This window comes from Dermacentor andersoni, chromosome 6 (genome assembly GCF_023375885.2).
Source record: "Dermacentor andersoni chromosome 6, qqDerAnde1_hic_scaffold, whole genome shotgun sequence".
Classification (NCBI taxonomy): domain Eukaryota; kingdom Metazoa; phylum Arthropoda; class Arachnida; order Ixodida; family Ixodidae; genus Dermacentor; species Dermacentor andersoni.
Window position 1 is genome coordinate 49,307,772 of NC_092819.1, and position 24,761 is coordinate 49,332,532.

General features: G+C 49.1%; 1 protein-coding gene across 2 annotated transcripts in view; it reads left to right on the forward strand.

Moving 5' to 3' along the window:
- Positions 1 to 1,686: 1,686 nt before the first annotated feature.
- Positions 1,687 to 24,761, forward strand: part of LOC126523065 (uncharacterized) — a 104,775-nt gene continuing 81,700 nt past the window's right edge. The window contains exon 1 of one of the 2 annotated variants that reach the window (XM_072288728.1): positions 1,687 to 1,831. Coding sequence is in view for 1 of the 2 variants with exons in the window: in XM_072288725.1 (XP_072144826.1) it covers positions 23,872 to 24,171 (300 nt within the window). In the remaining variant the exon portion in view is untranslated. Of the gene's footprint in view, positions 1,832 to 23,839; positions 24,172 to 24,761 lie in introns of those variants that run through there. The other variant, XM_072288725.1, reaches the window with a different exon arrangement.

Consider the following 24,761-nt stretch of genomic DNA (forward strand, 5'->3'; position numbering starts at 1 on the left):
TTCAGCTCGTTGCGTGAAAGCTCGCGGTCGTCGATATGGTCCAGTCGGCTCACAGCATACATCCAGACTCTCTAGTAAGTCACGTCGGTCTTCGAGAGATTCTCATGACTGCTCAAGGGAGCTCGCGATCGTCGCTCGATATAGACTTCACGGCCGTCCTGCGCCGATAAAAGTGAACGACAAGACATGGCGAAACATTTCTATATAGCGATCTGTCGTTGTGAAGTTGTGTTGTCGGCGCTCACTGTGAGTCTCCGATCACTGAACGGCAGGTTGATGTAGAAGCGTATTTCCGACCCCGACCTGCATGCCATCAATGTACACTGGGTGCCACCTTTATTCTCGGCGTCGAACAGAACGTTTATGAGCATCACCGTAAGAACTTTCATGTCATGATGGCTGCCAAGTGCATGGGCTATAGGGATGCCGCTGTGAGGAGACTCCTGATTAATTTTGACCATCTTGGGGTTTATTTAACGTGAAACCAAAGTATAATACACCAGCGTACATTTGTGTATACCGCCCCCTTCGGAAAGCGGCCGGGAACCGGCGCCGCGACCTTCTGCTCAGCAGCGAAACGCAGAAGCCATGAGTCACTGCGGTGCATGGGTGACCACCAACATAAACACTAGATTGCGAATGAAACACAAAGCACCCAAAACATAGCGCTATATAGCAGTTGCAATTGTAGCATCGTGTTAGTTGTAACTGACGTTTATGCCTGTCTTTGTCACCATGATTTTGCTAACAATACAGAGAACGAGAGAAAGAAAACTCACTATTACGGAATACTTGATTGGCTCAGGCCGAGCTCTCCGCATTTCTGGCATTAAGAATTCTCTCTCTCTCTCTCTCTCTCTCTAAATCTATCTATCTATCTATCTATCTATCTATCTATCTATCTATCTATCTATCTATCTATCTATCTATCTATCTATCTATCTATCTATCTATCTATCTATCTATCTATCTATCTATCTATCTATCTATCTCTTTTGTAAAAGGTCTGTGGCGGCTTGAAGTTAAGAATCATTGCTTTTATAGGCTGCTGAAGAGGGCTGCTATGGTGAAAAACTTTGGAAAAGACCAAACTGCTTCTTTCTACGCGTCAGAACCACGGTCCCAACGACGTTCTTGCGACGATGCGGATTTCACAGCTTCTTTTTTTCCATTTTCGCTTATTTAGATCTCTCTGCGTGCTCAGAAAAGTCCAGAGGAGCGCTCACGTTATGTTTTCGTTAACTTTCGAATAATGCTTATCTATAGTTTTGGACAGCGCCGCGCCGACATGTACGACGTCGCAAGTGGCTATAGGGCGGAGATTTCAGTATGGCGTGGGCATAATACTCGACCTTCGTGTTCTTGCGCCTTTTTCTGACGTGGAACAGCGAAAATTGTTAGAGCACTACAGTAGAGTGGGGGGGACGAGGTCGAGCAGACAACGCAGGCGCAACACAAGCGCCTGCGTGGCCATCTTGCGCCGAAGCCTTCCAGAGTTGAGAAGCAACGCCGGAGCACACACGCCAGGGCGAGCAAAACGGGAGGGACGCGACGACAAGTACTCGCCACGACGGCCCCCGTCGCTTATCACGAGACAAGAGCGTCTCAGATGCGAAAATGTCGAAGTGCGCATGCTCCGCGTATGACTGCCGGAAATGCGTGCGATCCGGATCAGCAGCTGGAACATTCGTGAGCTTGAGCTCGGAAAAGCTCGTTGCTTGTACTATGCTTATGCACTCGGACGAGCGACGACGCATGGGTTGCTGCGGCGACTCATTTTCTTCGCATCCACTTGCGGCCGGTGTGTAGGTCGACGCTGGTTGATCGGCAAGTCGTTTCTTCTACTTATTTGTGCTCTTATGCGGTGCGATGGAGAAGGGATGGGGGCGGGTTAAGAGAGGCAGAGTCAGCTGGTCCCCGAATTCTCGAGTGGGCTCGGAAGGAGCAGGCGTATAGCATGGATCCGATCTGGCGCACTGTCGTACTTAGAGACGCCACGCAGTGGGCCTCCCACCGACCGGCGACGCTGGAATGATTAAACGAAAACGTCTTGTAAATGCTCTCTGGGGTGATGAATGAAGGCGTGGTAACGCCCTCTGGCCGATGCAAGCTGCCTTTTGTCTTCTTGGCCTCACTCGCCACGGTGGCCTAGCGGCTGTGGTGTTGCGCTGTTAAGCACGAGGTCGCGGGGTCAAATCCCGACCGCGGCGGCCGCATTTCGATGGGGGCGAAATGCAAATACGCCCGTGCATCGTGCTTTGGGGGCACGTTAAAAGATCCCCTGGTGGTCAAAATTGGCCCGGAGTCCTCCAGACTCCAGACAGGACAAGGATAGTGCCTTGTCCTGCCTTTCTTTGTTCCTTATTCTTAGTGGGCTGTCACTGTTGACCCTTCACCTTTTGAAAGCTATGCACCAACTAGCCCCACAACGTGTTTTATTCCTCCAGACTATGGCGTGCCTCATAATCAAATCGTGGTTTTGGCACGTAAAACCACAGGATTCAATTCTTCTTCGCCTCATCGCCATCTCTTCTTACTCCTGCGTTAAAATTTCTTGCTGTTCGTGTATCACCAACTCGCCCAATGATACAACCCATCAAGTTATAACTTTCCGGCATACCAAACTTGTACTCGGGTACGGTCAGTCTGACGTATTTGCAATTTCAGAAGCACGTAGTCTGCCTATGTGACTTAATAGTGCTCCTCAGTGTCACCTGAACACTCTGCCTGCGCTATCTATATTGCCGCTGCTTTGGCGCCTTTCAATCGTGCGGTCAAGCGCGAAGAAAATGAAGAATTCGTGTTTTCTCGCATTTCGCGCACCTTGGGACATGCACACCGCGGAGCTATCGCCTAAACGTCCATTATAAAGCTATTGTGCCAAATACTGACGTGCTATTTTCGGACACCTTGGCTGTAGTAATTATCCGCTCTTTCTTCCTTTCTTTCTTGTCCTCAATGGGCTGCGTGTTGAAGAGGCAGCTTTTCCTTTTGCTTTTCTTTTTCTTTTGTTCGTTGAGCTCCGGAGGTCTGCGCCGAACGCGATTAGCGCGCAATTCGTGTCAGTTTTGGTACAGCGTTCTTGCTTTGCGGAGAAAACATCGCTAACCTTGCGAGACGTTTCAACCGTGTCGCAAGCGGTCGGAGCGCAGGCGGAAAAACGCGGCTCCCGAAGCTTTCCCAAGGCGTTTCTTTGGCGTCCTCCTAATCTCCACCACCACAACTGGAAATAAAAACAGTAAAGACACCGATAAAGAAAAACGAAACTAAGAAAGTGAGTGCGAAGCGTCTTTACTAAAGTGACTCGTGTGTCGTGTTCGAAGCGCGCGCGCGCTAGCACGACGTGCCGTCCGTCCGCCCACTTAAATACCAATTCACTCCCACTTCACAATTTTTCACGCGTACACACTTTCGCCGCCCACTAAATGGGTGGCTTGTAATCGCGCAAACACGACACTGAGTCTAGCGCGCATCACCGTGTAACGGCAGCAGCGAGGGGCCCCCCTTGTACGTATTGTGAATTCCCTCGGCTCACTCCACCCGCCGTGTACACTTGCAAAACGTGCGCCTTGGCTACGGCAGCCGCCGCAATAAAGGAACAGCTAGCCGCGCGCTATGTACGAAAGAGTGCCGAGAAGACGAAGGCATAACGGACGGCCTTGCTTGCTTGCGTCCATCCCCTTCTACGCCGAGAAATAAAGAAAGAGAGAAATCAAAATTCATACTCTCTTGCGCACGGAACGCCGAGCCGACTACGACGTTGTCGGTGAAGTGTATACCTTTTAATTGCGCCGCGGTGCCGCTACCGCCATCACCTTGCAGTCCGGGCCGGCCGCGGATCGCAACGGTGCGCGTATTATGACCTTCCACCGGGGAAATCCTTCCTCGTTAACGATCTCTCGCGATCCGCCTGCACACCGGCATCGCGGATTTTCGAAGGGCCTTATCTGGCTCTGCGGAGCAAGTTACAAGAGTATACCGAGAGAGTCTCGGGTCGACGTCGTTGTCCGCCGTCGTAGCAAGCTCTAGAAAAAAAAAAACATACGAGGCAGCACACGGGCGGCGGTCCTTCCTTTCACACAGCCCCGCATAAAGACAGCTCGAAGAAAGAACGAAAATTGCGTTCCTGCCCCTCTGCACCCGTGGAATGTGTGCCGTCTATTGTGACGCCCCGCGCTTAGCGCGGAGCTCGTTATACGCGGGTGCTACGTTATACTGCAGCGTTGTGTGCAGTGGTATATACGAAGAACGGTGACATCGGGCGCTCGAAAGCGAACGGGTTAAAATGGGCCCGCCGCGTCCTTGGAACGCGTGCAACCGAGAACGCTCTGTGGCACCCGCCCGTCGTGAAAAGAGCGCAGCAGCAACGCTTATTGAAATCGCCATGCGCGGCGCTTCTGTTTCATCACTGAATACACGCCGTGTCCGTATTAATCCTATAAGGTGGACCCGTTTTAACGCCTCGGTAGTTCCGACCTTCGGCGTTGACAACGGCTTCGAAGCGCCTAATGCGATTCACTTTGCCCGGCGATCATTGTATTGGGACCTATACGGACAACGTTAAGTGCATATGTGCCATCCGGCCAAACTTGACCCGGTTTCGTTATTTATTCTTATTCTGCTCATGCACTCGGTCTCGTACGCCCGTCACTTTGTCCGTACGTTGGATGCGCATTTGCGATTTTAACGTACCATAACTGCTGTCGCTCGCGGGTGTAGTTAAGCCGAGCGGAGAAGTAAATTAAAGCTTTTACCGGGGGAGTTGTGCGCGTGACGACGTTATAGGCTACACGGGTATGATGTCTTTTTTTTTTTTTTCCCTGCGGCCGTGGCCTAGAATTGCGAACGCGAGATCGAGATGAATGGTAACCGCTGGCTATTGACAGCGCCATGTCATCAGCGTCACCGCCGGTTATACGCATGCCTTTAATGCGGCCCCCGCCCCATTTTCTCTGCATTTCTCGAGCACAATAGACAAGCTCATTGCTGCCGCAGTAGTATTTCCAATGGGCTGTCAACGATACGCAGTCACTGCTCCACGAAGGCCGTTCTGACGGTATGTATAACGAACCGTGCACACTGCCCAATTGTTCCTGTTCGACTTTGTGATCATGCGCTGCAGCCCCGTAGTAAACCAATGGATAGGATCTAAAATGTTATCGAGGAAAATTACGGCGCGAACGGAAGCAAGGAGTATCGCACACGAGAGAGATAGAGATAGATAGATAGATAGATAGATAGATAGATAGATAGATAGATAGATAGATAGATAGATAGATAGATAGATAGATAGATAGATAGATAGATAGATAGATAGATAGATAGATAGATAGATAGATAGAGAGAGAGAGAGAGAGAGAGAGAGAGAGAGAGATGCCAATGAGAGAAGGGCAGGGAGGTTAACCACAGTTAAGAGCTCCGTTTTGCTACCCTGTACTAAGGGAAGGGAAAGGGAAAGTAAAGACGGAAAGAAGGGCGGAGATCGCACACGAAATTCTAAGAGCCCGCTGTCGGAGAAATACACGTTTGTGTGAAACATACTCAGGGGCTATATAGTTAATTCGCGATAATCAGAGGAATCTACTGCGCAAATGAGAGAGAAGGATACCACAACAGGAAGAGCTATAGTATTCGCGCACTGATTCCCGGCGGTAATCATAAAACTTGCCACTCAAGGTGTCCTATACACGTGTTACGAAAGGTGTTCATCATCATGAACTGAGTTCGTCAATACTTCCTCGCACATGTGTGCTGAATAGCGGCGTATATAGGGCCACTAGAGGGAAGGAATGACGAGAGCGCGATGGCTGAGCTCCTGTCATCATGGTCTTGTCCACATGACGAAGCTATATAATACCTAAGATGAAATGAGACGGTATCAACAAGTGGCAGCATAGATATCTTCTTTGCAGTACGAGCCTGTCCTTAGAATCGATTCGAAGTGCGACTTGAGCGGTGTCCCGCGGACTCGACTAATAAGCAGAGGCTTCAACGGCAGATGTTGGCCTATGCACCCAAAGACGAAGACAAAACAGTTGATTTCGCCACGCCTTCAGTGAAGGCTACAAGAAGAGGCGGTTGAGGGCGAGGTGTGTAAGTCGTTCCATATTTGTTTTTCACCGCACACAGTGCTACTATCTGTGCCTTCCTAGAGCAGTCGGGTCTCACACTCCCGACTGCTGCACAAACCAACGTTTATACATACTTAAAAAAAAAAAAAACTATTTGTGAAGGTTGGTCCAAACTGTGTGTACAGTGACGGCGTGCGGGGCAATGCCGCAAACACTGTGATGCACGTCATACGCAATCTAAGGTTGAACTATTCGATTCCTCGCGTACTGTATGCAAGTGTGCATTCCCGTGTCAATGAAGAGTATTGATGGACTGCTGCTAAACGTGTCAAAGTTACACAATTTCATTCCAAGGCGCTGCACATGCAGGCTACACTAAGGAAACTTATATATAGTAGGATGATTGGCTTCTACATTTTCTTGTCGGTATACTCGTAGTCATATAGTAATTAAATGTCGTTTTAGTATATAATCATTAACGTCACGTTACTTTTTTTAAATCGATATATTTGACTGACTGGGCCAAAGCACGTGACCAAGTTAGCCACTGGCTGGAAACATTACGAGAAAACGAGGAGGGGGTGGGGGGAATTGGCTCTAATCTACGCTGTGAAGGTGGTTTGCCAGCGAAGCTGCGGTATCACCTGACCCGGCCGATAGACAAATGTGACGTAGCCTTGACTGGGTCCTGCCTAGCCTGAGCACGACGCCATTGTGCACATTGACGTTGCTGTTCCTGTTTACAGTTGCTGCAGTTGCCGCTTCCCGGCAACTGCAGCTTATGCAACCGTAATCTTTACCGGGAAACGTTTGCGGTGAACGCTATGCGCGAAGGTGAGCTTTCTGGTTCTTTTTCTTTTCTTACCCCTGCACGGCCGGCGCCGCCGCTGCCGCGGAGGCGAGCGCCATCTCGTCTGTAGCAAGCAAACCAGAGGCGCACGCCGCGCGCGCCTCCCGCTGTGATTGGTTGAGTTTTTGCCCGCGGACTCGACAAACGCATCGGGGGGTAGAGGTATACAGCTGCGCTGTAAAACACGCGATTCTCTCGCCGTATAGATAACGGAACGCGGCATTTGCAGCATCCCGTCGAGCATGATAGTGCATTCACCAAAAGGAGTCGTGTGCAGCCGTACTCGGCGCGCTGTACCGAAGTGGAGCTACACTGAGAATACTAGGGGTTCAATTTACCCCAACCTCAATGTGAGTGGCTATTTTCCTTGTCACCAAGACCCGGCACAAGCAAGTCGCGTGCACAAACGTGCACGCCGTGGCTGAGGAGGATGCAGCCTGCTTATAACTTTCATCTATCGTGGCATACATATACTAGGACTGTGATAATATATATATATATATATATATATATATATATATATATATATATATATATATATATATATATATATATATATATATATATAGTCGTAACATAAGAAGCCAACAAACTATTCATCGTTTCTTTATTTCATTTATTAAGCACAAGTAATTTCCCCTATGTTGTCCTTGGTGCCAGTGTTTGTTCGGGCCCCTCGGTTAACCCCCTTTCTTCTCGTTTATTACATGACGAGGGTCTCGAATCCGGCAACATTGAGGCCTTCAGGTAGCATGTGTGGGTTTATTGACCTGTTGCCTTCACCCAAAAAAAGATCACGTTCTCGTGTCGCCTGCGGCAAGAAGGACGTTCCACGTCCGCCGCCAAGGTCTGTGAGTGGTGGCGCTGGCCAACACTCGCAGAGTTCTAGTAGGACACATAAATACCCAAGAAAGTGGATGGGGAAACAGCGCCGCGGTAGCTCAATTGGTAGAGCATCGCACGCGAAATGCGAAGGTTGTGGGTTCGGTTCCCACCTGCGGCAAGTTGTTTTTTCATCCACTTTAATTTCCATTAATTTATCGTTTCTTCATTTCATTTATTAAGCACAAGTAATTTCCCCTATGTTGTCCTTGGTGTCAGTGTTTGTTGGCTTCTTATGATATGACTTGTAAAACTCGGGCCCCTCGGTTTAACCCTCTTTCTTCTCGTTTATATATATATTTCTCTTTCTGATATTTCTGATATCCTCCCGAGCTGTCTTTCAGTCGTATTCCCCCCCCCCCCCCCCCCCCCCCGTCTACGTGTTGCCATTCAGAGGGTTTATTTATTAATTTATTTGTCATGCTCTCGTGGCCTTGAAGGCATCACAGAGGATAGCGAAGTTACAAAATATCGGTAACAAAATTTGAGGGTAGCAATTGAAGAATGAAGGTGGTTCCTTTCACTGCTGGCCCTGGGGATGAAATAAATCAACATATAGTTACTTGCGACATGGGGTTACACTCACTTTAAAGTGGTGTTCACTACGAGACGAAATGTAGTTCTATTCAAGCAGGAGTCGATCTTTCAAAGTTGAATTAATATCACAAAGTAGGTGGAGCAGACGTAAGCGGGGACCATTTATGATGCGCTAGCAGGACAGACAAGTCGAGATTAGCTTTCATTGGAGAAACAGTGACAGTGCGGCAAAAATTGGAAAGTAGTAAGCGGGCAACTGGGTGTTGCACTGCTTCAAGAGTGTTAATTAAAGTGACTTTAGTGGGATCCCAAATAGAAGACGTGTGCTCTAATTTAGATCGAGCAAATAAATTGTAAAGTGTAAGCTTAAGGCTGGAAGGAACAAAAGGAAAATTTTCAGTGTGGATATATCCTAGCATGCGGTTAACGTTACTACACTGTAAAATAATTTACACCCTTAAAATGGAAAAAAATGTGTAAATGTGTCTATAACTGACACCCTAATTGTGTCAGTTATATACAGATTTACACCCTTTTTCATTTCTATGGGTGTAGATTATTTTACAATGTAGACACGTAAATTACATGCAAATTTCAAATAAAGGCCGTACGCATGCGGAAACCTAAATATTTGTAGGAAGAAGCAGGCGTGAGCGTTGTCTTTTTCAATGTATGAACGGGATCGTTAAGCATGCTGGAAAGACGAGATACCCTCATTACTTCACATTTAAAAATGTTTAATTTCACCAACTAAGTGTTACGCCAAGAGTTAATTTTGTCAATATTGGATTGTAGCTGTGGGGTATCTGATGGATATTGAATTACGCGGTACAAGACAAGTTCATCAGCGAAAGACCTAATAGTTGAATTAATGTCAATAGGTAAACCATTAATGCAAATAAAAAACACAGTAAAGGTCCCGAAACGGAGCCTTCACAGGTGTTCGTTGTAATGCTGGGCAGTTACAGTGCGGTGAGCAGGAATTTTGCTTTCACTTTGCAGTTTCCATCATTACTACACGGATTGTTCAATAAAGACTGACATTGAGCCTTTGAAATCTTCATTTCTGAGAGTTTTATTGATCGGCACTTTTTAAACACTCCATAGTAAGTGAAATGCATGCGTCTCGCCATTTCTTCCAAGCCTAAATAAGAAAAGCGAAGCCATCCTTTGCCGCCTTCCTAAATATCGCCTGCAATGCGTTAACTACGCCTTGTTCCACGTCTTGTTTCACGTCAAAGCAAAGCCCCTTTTTTAACCGTTCCCCGAGACACCGAAAAGATAAATCACCTTACCCGTCCTACAGTCCACGGATGCGGCGCCCTCCAACTTCTTCGCTTATACCGGTAAAAAAGGACGTTGCTGTGGCGTGGAGCAAGGCGTAGTTAAGACATTGGAGGCCATGTTGAAGTAGGCGGAAAAAGGTGGCTTCACTCAATAGGCTTGGTAGGAACGTAGGGATGCGCTCGATTCATCTACTACAGGGACCATATATAGAAAGGCATAATAGGGCCAGTGAATAATTTTCAGAATTAAATATTTCGGAGCATCAGTGTGTCTGTTGGACAACCCTCGTATTATTATAATAACGGTGGAGTAGTAATTCTTTCTCTTATTAGAAAAAGAAAACAATTACTACTGCTACTATGCTATACTGTGATAAACCTGTCCGTCGCCGTTGTTTTTCAAAAAAACTTTAGTCGCAATGCTCGCATGATCCTGGTTAAGACGAGGCGCGCGAATCCCCGGCAATGATTTCGGGCTTCTGGTTCAGACGAGGCGCGCGAATCGCCCGCAGTGATACCGGGCTCTTGGTTCAGACGAGGCGCGCGAATCGCCCGCAGTGATACCGGGCTCTCGGTTCAGACGAGGCGCGCGAATCGCCCGCAGTGATACCGGGCTCTTGGTTCAGACGAGGCGCGCGAATCGCCCGCAGTGATACCGGGCTCTTGGTTCAGACGAGGCGCGCGAATCGCCCGCAGTGATACCGGGCTCTCGGTTCAGACGAGGCGCGCGAATCGCCCGCAGTGATACCGGGCTCTCGGTTCAGACGAGGCGCGCGAATCGCCCGCAGTGATACCGGGCTCTCGGTTCAGGCGAGGCGCGCGAATCGCCCGCAGTGATACCGGGCTCTTGGTTCAGACGAGGCGCGCGAATCGCCCGCAATGGTTCCGGGCTTCTGGTTCAGACGAGGCGCGAGGCGCGCGAATCGCCCGCAGTGACTCCAGGCTCCTGATTCAGGCGAGGCGCGCGAATCGCCGGCAACGACTCCGGGATCCCGGTTCAGACGAGTCGCGCGAATCACACGCAATGGTCCTCGAGGGGTTCTCACACACTCGAAGTCGCGTAGCGTTCCGCTTCCCAGCATAAAACCGCGCGCCGCTGAATAGATCGGGGGCACACACGCGCACCATGCGCTGTGGTGCCCGCCGGTTCACCGCGCGGTGAAAAAATAAAGAAAGCCAGCAGCAGCCGGGGCCACTAAACGTTGCGTCGAGGTGTGCTTGACCTTCGCGGCGCGTATAAGAACGGGTCAACGCAGGTTTCGGGTTAAGGTCTTCTTTCGTGTTAAGTCCGGAGAGGCGAAACCCATTGTGTGCGCGCGAGACTCCCATGCCTTCGCTTCGGCGGAACCCGTTTAGCTATAAGCGCCGCCCGGATTTCCGTCGTCCCTTCCCTGCGTGTACGCATACTATGCGCCTCGTAGGCGTGAGCGACGGCTTCTTGTGCTGCAACGAAAGAGCCGGAGGTGCGTCACGCGATCTTTGGCACAGCTTTCAGCGAGGTTACCGGAACGACCGCTGCCGCGCTAGACCTGTAGCATATACAGTCCAACGGAGAGCTTGTCGCCCCCCCCCCCCCCCCTTTTTGTGGCTATACAGACGAGCATGCGGATACGCCCACTTCTGGGAATGCCCGCGCTTGGTTGTCGTTACACTTTGGACACGAAAGTTACTCTCCTCGGCTAGTACTTTTCGCCTTCATTTCCCTCCCCCCTCCACCTTCTTGAATGGGATGGAGGGCGCAGGGGTTGGTGATTGGGGTGGCGGACCCTGACGTGTCACACGCAGCAGTAGAAGAAAGGCGGGTAATATAACGTGGAAGCCTCGTCCATGTGAAACGGGGTGGCGCAATTCATCACAGTGGACCACGTCCGTTATTGCTCGAGGGCGGACGCGCAACTACCGATACAAGCTGGGCAATCGTTCCCCTAGAAGAGGCATGAACCGGCGCCGCGGATGATATCCGCTGGGAAGAATGCGCCTTCGATTTGTTGCGCTCGGCTGGCTAGCTTGCCGTTCGCGTGCATGCTCGGGTCACTGGAGCAATTGGTCCTTTTGTTCTTTTTTTGTTTTGTTTTGTTTTGTTTTGTTTTGTTTTGTCTTTCTTCTACTCACACTGGCACACACACACCGCCACGTTGCGGATAGCCGCGCTGAGAAAACAGATAGCTCCTTCACAGGTCGTTAAGCACGGGACTTAGTGCGGCGCGGATGCGTGTGCACTCGACACGCAAGCAGCCGCCGCCGTGTGGTTCCGAGGAGGGTTCTTTAAAGGAGCAGCGAGAGCCGGGGGAGGGAAGGGGGGGGGGGGGGCAAGCAGTGATTTCTTGGTAAAGCAGAAGCATGTTTCAGATGACGGTGATTGCGCCACGCGATATATAGGATAATAAGATACATTGTCGTGTGGAAAGAAGCTCGCGCTTGGTTCGTACATGTATATACAGAGCGGCTTTGTGAACGCGAGATGCTGAAAGAGAGAGCGTTAGGATCAGTCTTTTCGGATGGACACGGAGCTCGCTTTCCTCTTGCTCATAATTCTCATTTCCGTATTCTTGTGTCTGTTTTTTTTTTCTTCTTCTTTTTGTTCCCGTATAGACGGACGGACGGTCGGCCGGTCGGTCGGTCGGTCGGTCGGTCCGTGCGGGGCTCTAATTGCAACTTCAATCACTGCCGCCCTGATGCGGCGTCATCGATCACCTCCGGATGTATGCAAATTGGTGGCGAGGCCGAAGCCTCGCGGAAGGAAGACGATCCGTTGTAGAAGCGGCTCGGCGATAGCAGCGGTGAAAAGTGTGTCTCCGTGGCTTATAGGCGGGCGTGCGTCATCCGCGGTCGGTGTGTTACGTGGGTCACCGGGAGGTGTTACACTGCTCATGCTGCTAGCGGTGTGCGGGACGTCTCTCGTCGCGTCGCGAGACGTGGGCCCAGTTCACGGACGAACTCTCGCGAGCTGCTGACGCCGTTTTGCATGCAAACTCTGTCTTCTTCCTGGGCTACAAACGTCCCACATTGAGACGGCGGCGGCGGTGGCGGCGACACCGCGTTCCTGCATGGGTGTGAGCCTCTGCCGCACGTTAAGGCTCGTGACAAATGCTGGTGGCGAATTGCTGCGTCCGTGTGTCGCCTTCGAAACTTGACTGCACTGTACGACACGGTTATACATCGTTGAAACCTGTTTTAAACAAAGATTTCAAAAGGAAGATGCAAGCAAGTAAAGGATATAGCTTCCGGTGCCGGCGATGGGCAATGAAAGACATTAAATGCCTAAACTCGCTTAATGATATTACTCGTACATGTGGGGCTATAGTGCAATAATTAATGTCGCTAAGTGCTGCGACGATGATACGCCTAAAATTTTGTGCAGGTTTTCAGCTGAGGTTTCCAACGCAGCAGCTCAGTGGCCGATGCTCCAACACTTCGCGAACCGAAGCCGGGTACGCGAACCTTTTGATTTCAAGCTCAATCTGACGATCTTTTTGTGAACAGAAAAATACATGTATAGGAGTGATTGATATCGTTGTCGAGTTTCGTGTAAATGTTCCAGCAGGCGAATTAATTTGTGTGACGTTATTGACGTGCGTTATACAGGACATATACGAACAACGAACGAAGGGAAGAGAACGCTCGAAATTGGTCTCACGGTTTCTGTCTACAGCAGCAACAAAGCTGCGCGTGAACATAAAAAAACAGCGACGAAAGAGACCTTCCTTGTCGAAACGGCGCCACGTGACAACGTTACGAAAGGATCGAGCTAACGTGGCAGAAGAGTTCATAAGAGTAGCTTGCTGGGCGAGTTAGCGCGTGGTACTTAGTGAGGATACTCCCGCAAACGGGAGGGATAACCAGAAACAAATTGTGAGGCAGGACACAGGGGAAAAAAAAAAGCAGGAAAGGCGCTAGCTGCACCCTTTCTGTTCCCGTCACTGTGTCCTGCCTCGCGATATTTCTTTTTTCTGGTTATCCTTCCCGTTTTCTGCCATACCTTTACAAAATGTCAGAAGAGGCGTATGTTGGAAATCGTGCTCGCGGGGGCGCATCGAAGCAGAGGAAGACAGAGATGGGGCTCGCGACCGGGAGTATGCTGATGTTAGGCTTGTCACCTTGAGTACGCCATGTTAGGACGGCTTAACGCTCTGCGACAATAAACCTGGCAGAAGTGTCTTTTCCCACAGCGTACACGCACATCTCCGGACGACAAAAACAAGGAGGCGTCGAAGCGGTCTCATGCCCGCGGTCGATCAAACGCGCGAGGACGGCGAGATACATAAACCGCGTCGCTTCGTGCCATCCCTGTTGCGACAGACAGCCGCATGATGACTTGGGCGGCAGCGGGAAGAGACTTGGAAGAGGGTGGACTGCTCTGACCAAGCGTTTCTTATACTATACGGTTAGCCGCAGCGTAGTGATTGCGCGCTCACTCCGCGCCCATGCTTGCGTTTCGTGTCGTCTCGATACGCCCGCCGGTCTCTCCCTCACTTTGCTATCGCGATCTGTATACTGCTGGAATACAAGTGCTGCGAGAACTGCTGCGCTATACCCACCAATTACTGTCCCTGTGCGCGCGCGCGCGCTTAAGCTGCGGCGCAACCGTCCCGTTGAAAGCAGTTGCTTCGCTACGACGACGACGCAAATTGTCCGGTATTTAGCGACGAGGGGGAAGCGATGCATTGTCGAACGCATTGCCCTCTCTATCAAGAGCGAGCCTCGAGTGTCGTGTGCGTATACGCCGCGTGTTTCGGGAACGTACTGGCGTCATATTACGGCCAGCTCTAGACAAGTGGGCATAGTATAACTGTGCAGTATAACTTCACGGTGATTACGAAGGAACTTCCCTCGTCGAATCGAGGCGCGGTGGCATCTTCCGCCACATTGCAGCGTGCTTTTAATTAACTATGTATACATTTTTCAGCACCCTATACTATGCGCGGCCATTTACCGATTTTTCTATTGCACGCTTTTTACTCGGTTTTCGCCTATACTCCATGCGCCCCACGGATCTTGTAATCATCTTTCGCTTAGTTCGCCGCGCCATTGTTCACCTTCTCGCTGGTGTCCTTAAAAAAGCCCTGACCCTTCGCTTCCTGCGCGACATCCAGTGCACCTTTTATCGCGCCCCGTGTGCCTCGCATGAGGGAGTACACGAACCCTGCGACAAGACTTTCGACTCCTTTGTGGTGTCTCGAGTTAAACCGTAACCCGTACTCGAGTTAAACCGTAACCCGTACTCGAGTTAAACTCACAATCCCGGGACTTCAGCAAAAAGTCGGACTTAGCGTCATCTGCAGTTCTGTACCCAAGCAACTAAAAACACACACACGCACACGCACGCACACACGCGCACACACACATGCACACACATGCACACATGCACACGCACGTACGCACGTACGTACTAGCCGTGATTCTGCACTCTCATTACTACTTCACAAGTACATACATTCGTACAGCTGGAAAATCTTTACGGCTAGAACTCGCACCTTGCGAATCACGCAGATTGCATAACTACCTCAGCTTCACCCGCATCATTGGGAACACTCACGCATTCAGTTGTTCGGCGTTTACTGGTGCCATTCGGTTATAGAACTCTCTTCCCAATTTCATCGTCTCCGAAACAAATCCTGACAAATTCCGCCAGCTCTTAAGTTCATATTCGACTGCGTAACTTCGACAAAAGACATGATGTCCTTTCTTTTTTTTTCTTCCCAGTTTGTGTGTTCTGTACGCTCTATTGTTTGTATTTATGAGTCCATTATATATTTTATTATTCTTGTATTTTTTATTCCATGACGTTGGAGTGCCTACTTTTGTACATTGCTATATTTTTCTTTTTTTGCTGAATGAACTGTATATATTGTCTTTTGTCTAATATGTGCACTATACCGTCTCAAATTATTTTTGTGCAATGCTGTGATGTTCGTATAAAATGTTGTATACACATTATTATACTGTCTATTTATCGTGTATGTATATTACGTTTTATTATATGCTCATTTAGTACTTACTGTGACGCCCTCCCCGTTACGCAATTCCTCACACGAAGCCCATAAGAATTTTTTTCAAATAATTTAATTAATTAATAAAATTACAGAGTTCTAGGTCACATAATCCACCTAAATGTTTCCCATCTGTGCTTTATAAACAGGCTAAGCGCAGTAGAGGGCTTTGCCTCCTCGATGAATATATAAGAGCATAATCGTTAAAGACAACCGCGAGAAATTTAACAGCAGCAGAACGCCCCCAGTACAACTTTGACAGCAATCGCATCGCCTTACCATAGTTGTCGAAGCGTTCTTGCATAGTCTGTTGAAATTCTTTGAGATACGCGTGAGCTACAAAGTATACTGTAATCGCTGGCACACTGCCCCGACCACCGACTAAGCTAACAGCTGGAAGGTAGAGCTCGGACAAAAGAGAGAGCGACAAAACCACGGTGCGGACAGTTTAGTCAACCAATTAGCCCGAACCTGCGTCGAGTACCGAGTTTGAAGTGGAGGAGCGAAGTTAAGAACAGAAATCTGTCGTAGTCAGTAACACGTCGCTGCCGCAATCTGCGTATTGTAAATGAGTGCATGTTCGCGAGTGCCGACTATGTTTGGGACGATAGCTTGCTCTAATGTGCATGGAGGCTTGCCTCTGAAATCAGGGTCACGCCCATCAGCCGCAGATTACAGCATCGACGCCGCAACGGTCGCGGTGGGTTGCGTATATTTGTTTCTTTCTTGAAGAAACGATACGAGCGATTTACCTGGGCGTCTTGAAATAGTATGAGCACGTTTTTTTTTTACTGAAATGAACATAAAAGAAATAGATGTAGTCACTCTGCTATAATGTTGACGGCTGCTCCTTTTTTTCATAGCAGAAATAACAATATATATAGAAATATGGAGTAGGAAAAGGAAAAGAAACGACGTCACAGGGTCATAAACCCACAACATACAGTCGTGTACATCCACGAACATATAGAAATAAAACTAAAGGCAAGTCACACCACAATGAGTTTGTAAACAAAGTCGCACACAGTCACGCAAGCGGCCGCGATGTAGAGTGCATGAGCATGTTGGCAGATGAGGCATTACAGAGTTAAAATAATACACGCACGGAATATGACAGTCAAGAGTGAGTTTCAGCACAGAATACAAGAGAGTATAACACGTAATATACAAGCGCTAATAATTGGTGATAGAGGGATGAGTTGAATTTCTGCATCTTTATGGGCCGATTTTGCCAGCGAGTCCGTTAACTCGTTGCCTGCTTTACTATATCATGTCCCGGGACCCACTGTATTATAACTTCACGTTTTCTTTGAGTAGCCTGAGTTAAACTCTCCAGTATACTGTGTATGTTATTCGTGCGTGTTGTTGGTTGTCGTCAGTACATTCAAGACGTGCTAAAGCCGATAAGGAGTCCGTACAAATTGCCCACTTTTTGAGTATCTCGTATGTTTTGGCGAAATAAGTGGCTTGGAGAATTGCCACTAATTCCGCTGTTGTTTGTGGCGACGTGCGTCGTAGCCGACACGCGTATTCTACCTGTAGGGATCGTATAACGTAAGCTGCAGTCGCACTTTCTTTGATTACAGAACCGTTCGTGTACACGTGAACAGACTCCTGGTACTTGTGAGATAGCTCATGTAAAGATAAATGTTTCGCTGCTAATGTGAAAACGTCACCTTTATTTTGGTACCTTAGATCGACGTTTCTATTTTCGGTGCCTGTAGATGCCATGGTGGGTATAGCAGTGGTCTGAGCTAGTGCCAAAAAGCCGATCGTGGAAGTCGTGATTTATGCTCCTGACACGTGGCGTGTATCCGTGTGCCCGGACGGTCCTCTGTCAGAGAGAGAAGTGTGTGGGTAGAAATTCTGAAGAGACGTCGGCATGTTTTCGGTGCTGCGAATTTTGGGGAAATTTGGTTCCCGCGCATCTGCAATAGTGAGGTTACTAGTTAGAAATTTCCACACTTTGCGTTATTTTAACGTAAGGACAAAAGAATAATCATTATCGCCTAGTGAACAACGAGTAACGCCTACTTCTGCACGCTAACTACAGTTCTTTCTTCTTTTTTTAAGAAACGTGGTGGGAAGCACGTCGCTGCTGTTTTGATGCTGCTATCGGCGAGATCAAGTCATGTGTCAGGCAAGGAATAAACCACCATGATTTTAAACGTTGAGCCACCGGCAGTTTCGGAACTCGTCACTTCTTTCAGATGGGACGAGCGGTCCAAGTTGAACCACATGCGACACTTACGCAACACAGCTCGCAGCGCCAGCTGGGTGACGTTAATACAACATATATTACAAAGAAAGCACATCAGCCATACTCATTAGCATAACTTAATCTGGTTAACCTCTTTGTCTTTAACCTCTTGTTTTCCTTCCTTCCTTCCTTCCTTCCTTCCTTCCTTCCTTCCTTCCTTCCTTCCTTCCTTCCTCATCAACATGCTCGATACACGTACGATACGAGAGCCAGCCACGTATATGCAGGGAGCTTGGAGATGTATAGGCTACTTTGACTGTTCACTGGACGCCTGCTGTCCCGGTTTAAATTGTTCGTTCGCTCTGTGGCAGCCAATGAAAAAAGAAAAGTACGCCGGAGCGGGCCTTTAGCGTTTGCGACTCCTCAGATAACTGCTCGGAGCTCGCCTGCAGCACACTGGTATAATAGAATTCAGGCCGCGATCAAGGTTGGCGTCCGCTAAAGAAATGTCGCTAACACGGCCATTTTGGAATTGAGCCGGCCACTCCGACCACCTTATCTTAGTGCTTACAAGGCATTGTTGTTTTTCTTTGTCTTTCTTTTCTTTTTTGATGGAGCGTCCGCATAGAATAGAGCAGCCATCGCGAGCAACAGATGGAATCAAACAACGAGCCTTTCACGTTCTCGACATTGCTCCGACCGAGCGCGTGACCAAGCACAAAGAGCTTCGTCGTGAATGAGAGTTGGGTCGCGCATGCAGTTAATCAGGTCGCGATTGGGATGGTCGAATTGCCGAGGTATATAGCAAGCGTGAGCTTCAGGAGATCGGTGATTTGAGGAGTGAACGCATAAAAAAACATTCAGCGTTTCGTTTTCTTATTTTATAAGTAAGCGAAGTTATATTATGAGGCGCCATCGGGGATCGACTTCAGAGGACACCGTACAAATGCGACACCCACAAGCTTTGGACCTTCTCTTCTTTCCCTGATTTACGAAATGTGTCAACCAGCACGCTCGTCAGCCGCATGGGAGATAAGAAAACGAATCGGAGAAGCAAACGATAAGCAAACGTCCTACTGTATAAACCGTGACGATAAGAGTATGGCGGTATGGTTTCATTATAGAGAAAAGGCAGCCCGTGGTTGCGTAAAATTAAGAGGAGTGCCAAAAATTTATCGGTGCATGTGAAGCCTTGGCACTGTGTACACTGTGGACAATACATTTGCCAACCCTAGGTGAGCGTTTCGATGCTGGTAGCTTACCCGACATCGGCCGAGACCTTGGGCGGACGTTATGTGCACCCTTGGCTTACATTTTGGGCGAGACCTTGGCCAACAGTGTGAAAAGATCTCTGGGAGAGGGTAGCTTGCGCGAGATTACTTGAAACCTTGGCAGATGGCATGTGAAACGCTTTACCAGTGGTATATGAGCCCTTGGCTAACATCGCACGAAGCCTCGGCCAACAGCATGTGAACCCTTGGCCGAAATTACCTGAAACATCTGGCCCAACAGTTCATGAAGCCTTGGCCGCCGTTGCATGAAACCTGGCGAGTACTTTGACGAAGGTTTGCGGTTCTTGGCCGATATCGTGTGAAAGCTTGAGAACGCGTGCGAACACGGCAATGCACTCAACTTCTTTCCTCGCACACATATACTCGAAATTTAAACAAAACTATGTGACAGGCTGTCTCCACCTCCTCCGTAAGAGCAGACTTTTTTTTTTTTGTGCGTGAATTTTACCTATGAAGGGCGTTTCTGGGTAGGCTACTGGGCAGCTGATTTCGCCCTAGTGTAATAACGTTTGCTACAACGATAAAGCGGTGCCGGTGGGTTGCGATTAACAAAATCGTGGCGACCAACAGCGCAGGCGTTCAAGTGTCATCTCGCTTCTCCTGAACTTTCACTCTCATTTCCCCCTTCCGAGAGCAGGGTAGCCAAACGGAATCAGGCTGGTTATAAGCGTCCTGCCTCTCCCTTATTCTCTCTCTCTCCCTCGCTAATACTGACATCGTCGTTTTCCAGCTGCTCGTCTGACTCTCTATGCTTTAAAACACTGCGCTTTTGAAAGCGCTTCAAGGGTTTTCATATTTTTTGATCGATACGTGTGTCATCGGTATCCCCTCCCCGCCTTTTATTTTTCTGTCCTATTTTCTTCCTTTCTCCTCGTTTTATATACTCGGCTCTTCCCTACCGTTCGACGCGACTCACCAGAGACCGTGGGGTTATCGCAATCGTGCGCAGACGTTGCGGGACGTTACAAGTGTCTTATACGCTAGTCAGAAACCGGAAGTGACCGCCGCCTGACGAACTGAGGCGGCTCAGTTTGCATAACCAGGCCGGCGGCCGTGTAGAAGAAAACACACGCGCGGCAGCCGGCGCCGGAACCGCACCGCGATGCTCCTCGCTTTTTCAGCGCGGCCGCGGCGCGCCACCGACCTACATCGCCCCCCCAAGTGGGGGCGCTGCGGAGCGATTACAGAAATAAAGAAGCACATTAGGGGGCCTGATGCACGAACGCCGTTCGAAGCCAGGCTGCGAGCCGGCTTGTGCGTCCTTTGTTTTCGACCGCTTTTCAAAGAGGGCGGTGGTCGCGGCGATTTCTCGCCCGGCGCTTCCGAAGACTTTCTCCGCACGCATGTTTTGTTCATTTATGTTCTTGTTTTTTGTTTTATTTCTTTCTTGGGTTCTGCTCGATTTCGTCTTGTGGGGCACACGACAGATGTTGTCGCCCGATGGCTTCGCGGCGGGCTGCCCACATGCCAATGAGCGGATGGCGAGGTACGTCCGGCGATCGAGGCCGGCGCTCATTACGCCGGAGTCACGTAACGAGACGACGACGTGCGCGCGCCCGACGCGTGATTATTTCGCGTACACATGCGTTCCATCCGAGCGCGGAAGAAGAGCGCTGCGCACGCGGTCATTAACATCGGGACGCAGAGCGGCAGTTTTGCGAAGTGTGTAGCCGCGGGGTAATCTGCAGCGTTGTGTAAGCAGTCCTTGCGGCAATGGCACGTATCATAAAGCGGCTATCGCTCGATAGCCTGCGACGCGTTAATTCGCTCGCAATTTAAGGATAAGTCGGCACTCGCTTCCTGCTCCCGAACGATTTCTTGAAGGCGCGTCACCCTTGTTTGTAGCGCCCTGCGATAATATGTGTTCGTGACGGCGAGACATTCGTCGCTCATGGCTCTTCAGCAGTTTCTAAGCGGCCTCGCTTCTGTTGCTGTCTGCCATTACTTCTGTTGCCATCGAGAGGTTCCGTCGAGTTTCTGCTATGGTTTAAAGTTCAGCGAGGCTCCATGGAATATTATTTTGAAGTTACAAATATTCATGGCTACCTATACCTAGCCGTTCTCTAAAGCATTGAAACGCGATGTAACTAATGCAGGACGAGGCTTAACCTGTTGACGGAATCGACAACGTAAACACACTTTAGTTCCGTCCCTCGATATCACCTGACCTCCGTAGCTGGTTTCTCCAGAGAACACAACTCGACTACACTTCGTCACTGACTACTCTGTGTTGACTACCGACTTGGCTGCGCGTTGACGCAGGCGCTGTAACGATGAATCGAGAAACGTTTTGTGCAAGTTCACTGTCGTAACAGGCTCTTCAACTTCATTTATTTTCCGGCATATTGTTTTGGTAATGATTTCTTCTGCATCAGTAAATCACCGTTCTACAAGACCAAGAACACCACTCTTACAACGATAAGACGTTTGGTAAGCCAGAAAAAGCGCAAAAACGAAATACAGATGGCGACGCCTGCTTAAGTTCCCGCTACTGGGGGCTTTGACGTCTTCGATTTTGATGGCATCTTCTAGGGCCTACTAATTATATATAGCGGTACAGATTGACTACATTGTGTTCTAAAGGAACCAAATATTAAACATGGCAAGTTTCGGGAACCTTTATTCAGCCAAAGCGGCCCAAATGCGAAAACATACTTTGGAATCCCTGACGTCACGCTGACGTACCGGCGCCGGGGTTTTGGCGCGAAATTCAAATACTGATACTTGGACCTTCATTTTCTCATCTAATAATCAAACTATTTTTTTCTTAAATGACTGCCTGCAGAGTTCTCAAACAATGGTTCATTAGTCTAAATTAATTTATTGTTTCGCTTTAGTGTCCCTTTAAATTTCGTAAAGTAGCGGCACGCTTTGAAGAATGCCGCCTCCTCCTCGCGCGCTCTGGCCGAGGCCGACGCCACGTCGCTATTGGCCTAATAGCATCACATGGGCCCTCGCACCGTGGTTCAGCGCCATTTTCGCTCGAGAAGCGTCTACGGCATGGCGAGGAGCGCACGTTTGCAGCCTTGCTACGCTCGAGCGGTGTAGGCGGCGCCACGGTCGAGGAGGGAGCGTGAAGGAGAGGAGAAACAAGGAGGAGTGAAGGCGGAGGAGGAGAGTATCGCCACTTTACGAAGTTTAAGGGGCTTTAATGTTAACCAGTCAAGTCTGGCTGGCTACCCTACGCTGGGAGAAGGGAGGAGGGGAAGAGAGAGAGGAGATAGAGAAGGTATTGAGACGGCGGTGCACATACAGCTGGTAGTGGTGGTGGGGGTGGTGATGAGTTGTAACAACGGGCGGGTTTATCCTGGCGATCAAGGCCGGCAAGTGCTGTGCCCGAGCATCTCTTATAGTATCACTGCTGTCACAAACAGCTTGGGGTGTGCCTGGAGGCACGCGTACTCGGCAGCTTTCACACCGGCTCAGCAGCCTATTCACTGTTATTGCGTCATTTGCACTAAAGATCAAACAGTGCTAGGAAATTACTGACTATTACAAGCAACAAAACTTACATGTAGAAAATACGGGAAAACTTCAAAAAGAAAAATAGAATCATGGCAGAACTCGTCTCAGGATGACTGTAACGCGATTACCATTGGAGCAACGTCGCCACGCGCGGTATTTCTGAAGTCAGGCTTGGGTAAAATCTGTAGCGGTAATTCTGAGACTTCCGTTGCTCCAGCTACTTGCGGCATACTCCTGTGTCGTCCGACTTTGCTGTGGCAGTCGCTTGCCACGATCACCCACGAGCATGACGGCATGAAGACGATGGCTTGACGTCGACGCCGTCACGACGGCGTAGATAACTGTATGGTAGACCTCTGTAGATAAACTGTAGATAACTGTATGGTTACCGATGTCACGGATGTACTGTTACGGATCGAATTCTACGCTGAATAGTGAATGGAGCGGTAGCTGTCTTCTTCGAGAGGTGCCAACCTCTCCATTACATAAGTTAGTTCTACTATATAACCCTGTAGCGCCCAAACACAGTTCCACATCAAGTAGATTTGGAACAGTTAGCTTACCTTTATTTCTGGCTATGGCGAGCGCACTTGAGCAAAAAAAAAAAAAAGAAGTAATTAAATGTTAGCAGGTGTTGGTACATCGTTTCTGGTGTTTAGCGCAGGAACTTCAAATATACAGCTGACAGCGGAGGAGACGCACACAAGGACTGCTTTTTAGTTGTCTGCGCTGAACACCAGAAAATAATGAAATGTTATTTGAGTTAAAGACGCACTAATACAATGATTAATTAACTAGTAATTAGTTCGTTGAACTACACAAGGGTGAAACTTCATTCCATAACCAAAAACGCAACTACTAACATTGCGCGAAGCTTCCCGCACCTCAATCAACATGTTGAGACGTCAGACTCGGCTTAGCATATGACGATACGTTGGGCATTACGAGGTTAAAAAGAAATCTGTCACTCCTCTCCGTCTTCCTCTCTCTCTCTCTGCCTGCGCGGAATGGAAGCATTATCGCGTCACATCGTGCGCTAAGGGCGAGCTAAGTACGCCAAATGACTTTTCTCTCCTCCGGGTGCCCGAAGGGTGACAACAAAATAAAATACCGAGGGCAGCGGGCAAAAGGCCAGCGCGCATGTGCGTGCAGAAAGCTCCTGCAGCAGTGGCGAACGCCCCAACGGCTCGTCGTTGTTTCGTCAGCGCATCGCGCGAAGCTTCCACACAATCGCAGCAGCAGCGGCGGCAGCAACGGCTGCTGCTGCTGCTGGCGAGTGGGCCGAGCAGCGGCGCGGAATGCGGGCCACTCTCCTTTGGCGTTTTCCGATGGCGTGGGAAGCCTCCAAGGCAACAAGCCTCGCCGCCATCTACTCCCCCCTCCGAAAAACCTTCCGTGCGTGCGTGCGCGGCCTGGGCGAACGGGGAAGACGACCGGCAGCTCCTCCCTCGGCCTTTTCCTTGCGTCTCGCGCGAGAGCGGCGGGCGAGCCGCTTGACTCAGCTTTGCGAACGCTCCGTGCGGCCGCCACTGCGATCCGTCTCGGGCAGTTGCCTTCAGCGTTGTGAAGGGTGCTGGTGGTCTCAGCCAACCGGGAACGTGAGCACCTGCTCGAGTGTATTGATTATAGAACGTTGTCGTCTGCTTGTCTTCTGTGCGCGGAGTCTGCTGCAAGAAATACAGACTGACAGACTGACACTGACTGACTGACTGACTAGATAGATAGATAGATAGATAGATAGATATAGATATAGATAGATATAGATAGATATAGATATAGATATAGATATAGATATAGAGATAGATATAGATATAGAGATAGATATAGATATAGATATAGATATAGATATAGAGATAGATATAGAGATAGATAGATAGATAGATAGATCCCATTGTATCGAGATGGCGAAAGTTGTCGACTTCCTCTTTCCTGCCCTACCTTATATTGCCGTCATACCACTTTATCATCGATTCGTCCATTTCTTTGTGTTAAATGGCAAATTTGAGCCGTATGTACTCTGTCGAGTTACTTTGCACATTTATTACACCCCCTTACTCAATGCCCTGTCAAGGGGCCTGTAAGGTATTTTCAATAAATAAATAAGCAAATAATGCGAGATGTGTGTGACCTACATTTTATTCGCGCCCTCAATATTTGTTCTATCAGACTTCACCAGCCCTATAGCCTC